Genomic DNA, 3793 nt, shown 5'->3' on the forward strand with positions numbered 1-3793 from the left:
CCGCCAAGGGGGGAGGCCACAGCGAGGCAGGCGGGGCCGTGCCCGGCCGCCAGACGCCAGCGCAGTGCAACAGGGCGGGGGAAGGGGCAGGGCCCTCCGAGGTTGGAGAGCCACCCAGGGCGCGGCTGGGCCAGCCAGGCAGGGAGGGGAGAGGCTGAGAGAGATGCCCGTCCTGGGGAAGGAGGGATACAGGCCGGCCGGGAAAGAGGAGGGCGGAGCGCCCCCACAGGCAACTCCCCAATGGGCTAGGGGGAGTTGGGCCCAGTGGGCGTGGCCACAAGTAGCCCAGGTGGTGGGACTGACGCTGGGTGGAGGTACTTGGGAGAGGGGGTGGTGTTAAAGCAGGGAAGGGATTTAAGGAGGCTCTGGAGGCGGGCCGAGGAGGAGGCTGCCAGTTTGGTTACGGCTGACACGACTGAAGGAGGCCAGTCTGCCCTGAAGGTTAAGGTGCAGCTGGCCGGGGTCGAGCCGCGTGCTGACCAGCCTGGTTCAGACGAGGGCCGCCCGGAGGTCTGAGGCCGCCTGGGAAGGAGCCTCCGCCTGCTTAGGGGGGACCGCCCGACACCCCGAAGTCCCCAGAACGGACCCACCGGGGCCGTCTCACCCAGACCCGTCGCTGCCACCGCCAGGGGGTGCTCCACAGCATGACAGCATAAAACAACGGTAATATAAATAACTAAAATCAACAATAATTCAGGTTATGAAAACAGCATCCTTGATGCAGCTCATGTATTTCATAATCTGTCCACAGCCATCAATCCTGTCGGGCAAGGTGGCCAGCTGTCAGGTGATCAACAACGCTGTGTTACAGAAGACTCACCAGTATTCCTCATGAAATAGATGCCCTAGAAACTTCCACCAGGATCCTTTGCAGTAATCGGGCTTTGTGGCAATTGGAAACTGTTTAAAAAAGAGACAAAGGCTTATTCCGCACACGTTGGATAATGCACTTGCAATGCACTTTAGCAGTCGTTTAGAAGTGGATTTTTCGTTTCACACACGAAAAATTCAGTTCCAAACGGTCTCTAAAGAGGATTGGAAGTGCATTATCCAACGTATGCAGAATCAGGAAAAGTCTGGCAACCATCAAAGCATGTGATGTCTAACTGTTGGTTAGCTTTCAGATTTTTTTTGCTATGACTATGGAGCAGAATCCAAACCATATGGGAGACAAAACAACCTTTGCTGAGTAATACAGGAGAAGACCACAAGGTGAATTCTTTACCTTGGCTTTTCCATCATGATGTTGGAAATAAATCTCCTGACTTGTTTCTGTATCTAACGATCCCTTCTTTCCCTGGTAGAAGCTGAGAGGATGGCCTCGGAGACTGCTGTTCTTGCCATCTTCCTCTTCACTTTCCTGACCGGTCTTCCGTCCAATCTCCTGGCCTTCTACACATTCCTGGTGAAACTGCGCCACAAGCCAACCCCCATAGACATCCTGTTGCTCAACTTGACCCTGTCCGATATTATCCTTCTGCTTTTCCTGCCCTTCAAGATGACGGAGGTCTCTTCACACATGACTTGGACTCTCCCTGCTTTCCTCTGCCCTCTCACCAGCTGCTGCTTCTATGGCAGCATGTACACCAGCAGTCTTTTCCTCACGTCAGTCAGCGTGGACCGCTATCTGAGTGTGGCATATCCCATCAAGTACAAGCTGAATCGCAGGCCAGTCCATGCAATCGTGGCCAGCATCTTTATCTGGTTGCTGGCCTGTTCCCACTGCAGCATTATCTATGTTGCCAGACATGGGGGTTCCAATGAGACCCTTCCGTACTCTCCTAATACTTCCCATTGCTATGAGAATTTCTCCCCTGAGCAACTCCCTGTCATCCTTTCTGTCCGGCTGGAACTCTCCCTCTTCTTCTTCTGCCTCCCGTTCATCATCACTATCTTTTGCTACATGAACATTATCCGCATCCTGAATTCTCTTTCCAATGTCCAATCCTGCAAGAAGCAACGGGCTGTTGGCCTGGCTGTGGCCACTCTGCTCAATTTTGTGATCTGCTTTGCTCTTTATAACATCTCTCACATTGTGGGCTTCATTCAAAAAGAGGAGCCGCCTTGGAGAGTGGAAGGTTTCCTCCTCAGCACCCTCAATACTTCTGTGGATCCTGTCATCTTCTTCTTCTCTTCCAAGGCCATCCGACGGACCTTTAGTGACTGTTGGGGTGTTGTGTGCTTTGAACTGCAGGCTTTGGTCCAGTGCTGTAAACGTCCGACAGATAATGACGAAGGAGCAGACGCTGGCCGAATCTCTAATTCCAGTCTCCACAGTGGATACAGAGGAGGTGATGTTCAGACAGAAACCGTCTTAGACCAGACCGCAAAGACTTGGGAGACCGGAGCTCAGAACATTCCACAGCAAGTACAAGGCACAGTGCACCAAGAAAGCCCTGCACCCTGGCTCAAAAGCAAAGTTCACATGGATTCAAAATCTGGTGATCCACCCCCGTAAAATCTTGAATTTGGTTCCTTGAATTCAAAATTCAGCTTCATACCATCAATGTGAAAACTATCCCTCAGAATTTTACATGTGAAATTTTATTTATGTTGGCATGGGCCGTATAACACACCAAACCACAGAGTGACTAATTTTGTTCTCCGAAGACGGTTCCGAAGCGCATAAGAGCTACTTGATCTATACGCATGGAGATGTGATAAGGCAAATTCTCTGGCTGTAGAATGTCTTCCTTTGCTTATTTTGTCAGATCTAGCAGCTACTAAAAAGTAAAAGAAGAGGCCAGACCTCTTTGGCAGGTGCCTTGCTGGCTATATTGCCGGGGATCATCAGCAGTGATGGACAAGACTGTTTGCCATCTTATATTTAATATGCCCCTTGTAAGTGACCACAGTCTGTGCTATAATGTGCAGTTTGGCTTTCAAGATACCAGATGTTCACATTAGTAGTTGCAAAGCAGATGCAAAATACAACTGCCTTGCATAGCCTGTATTGGACTGCCTGCCGAACTAGACGAGACTCCTGACACGTGGAGAACATGTTTCAGTTTCCTGCAAGTTTCCATGGGAAGTTTCGATGTCTGCTCAGCTCCATCTTGCCACCACTGGTGCACTCAGATCCCTCTAGCTGCCGAGTGCATTTAGGGGAGCAAGAGGAGTCTGCTCCCTCTTGCTGCTGCCAGCGTGCTCAGCTCCCTCTGACCATTGCCAATGTACTCGGCTCCCCCTCGCTGCTGCCAACTGGCGTGCTCAGCTGCCTCTGGCTGTGGAGTGCATTTAAGGGAGCAAGGGTGTGTACTGTTGGCGGTGCAAAGGAGCCAAGTGCGCTGGCGGCAGTCAGAGGAAGCCGAGTGCGCTGCAGCAGCGAGAGGGAGCTGAGGATGCCAGGGATCGAAATGATGGGAAAACCTGACACTGACCTGACAATTTTCAAAGTCTCTGTTACTTCATTGCTTCTGGGGCTGTCCGGCAAGGGCTGGCAACCCAAATGCACCATGCTATGCAATGCACAGACAAGATTTCCTCAGAAAGAACAAGACCAAAACAAAACTGTCTGACTTTGGCTTTGAAAAGTGGCTCAACATGCAGAAAACAGAAGACGAAGCTTTTCCAAACACAGAATGATCTGGGATTACCTGCTAAAACAGCCAGTGTGGTGTAGTGGTTAAGAGCGGCAGGACTCTAATCTGGAGAACTGGGTTTGATTCTCCACTTGAAGCCAGCTGGGTGACCTTGGGTCAGTCACAGCTCTCTGGAGCTCTTTCAGCCCCGCCACCTCACAGGGTGTTATTGTTGTGGGGATAATAATAACATACTTTGTAAACTGCTCTGA

The 3793-nt window shown here is 51.1% G+C and overlaps 1 protein-coding gene across 1 annotated transcript; it reads left to right on the plus strand.

The window, feature by feature from the left end:
- Nucleotides 1-1315: 1315 nt before the first annotated feature.
- Nucleotides 1316-2458, plus strand: LOC129342947 (free fatty acid receptor 2-like). The gene has a single exon (XM_054998904.1). The coding sequence runs from the start codon at nucleotides 1316-1318 to the stop codon at nucleotides 2456-2458; it is 1143 nt and encodes a 380-aa protein (XP_054854879.1).
- The last annotated feature ends 1335 nt before the right edge of the window (nucleotides 2459-3793 follow it).

The sequence above is a fragment of the Eublepharis macularius genome, chromosome 15 (genome assembly GCF_028583425.1).
Source record: "Eublepharis macularius isolate TG4126 chromosome 15, MPM_Emac_v1.0, whole genome shotgun sequence".
NCBI classification, from domain to species: Eukaryota; Metazoa; Chordata; class Lepidosauria; order Squamata; family Eublepharidae; genus Eublepharis; species Eublepharis macularius.

Bases quoted from the DNA above. Each gene is read 5' to 3' on its own strand.
- LOC129342947 (XM_054998904.1), top strand. From the start codon at position 1,316: ATGGCCTCGGAGACTGCTGTTCTTGCCATCTTCCTCTTCACTTTCCTG.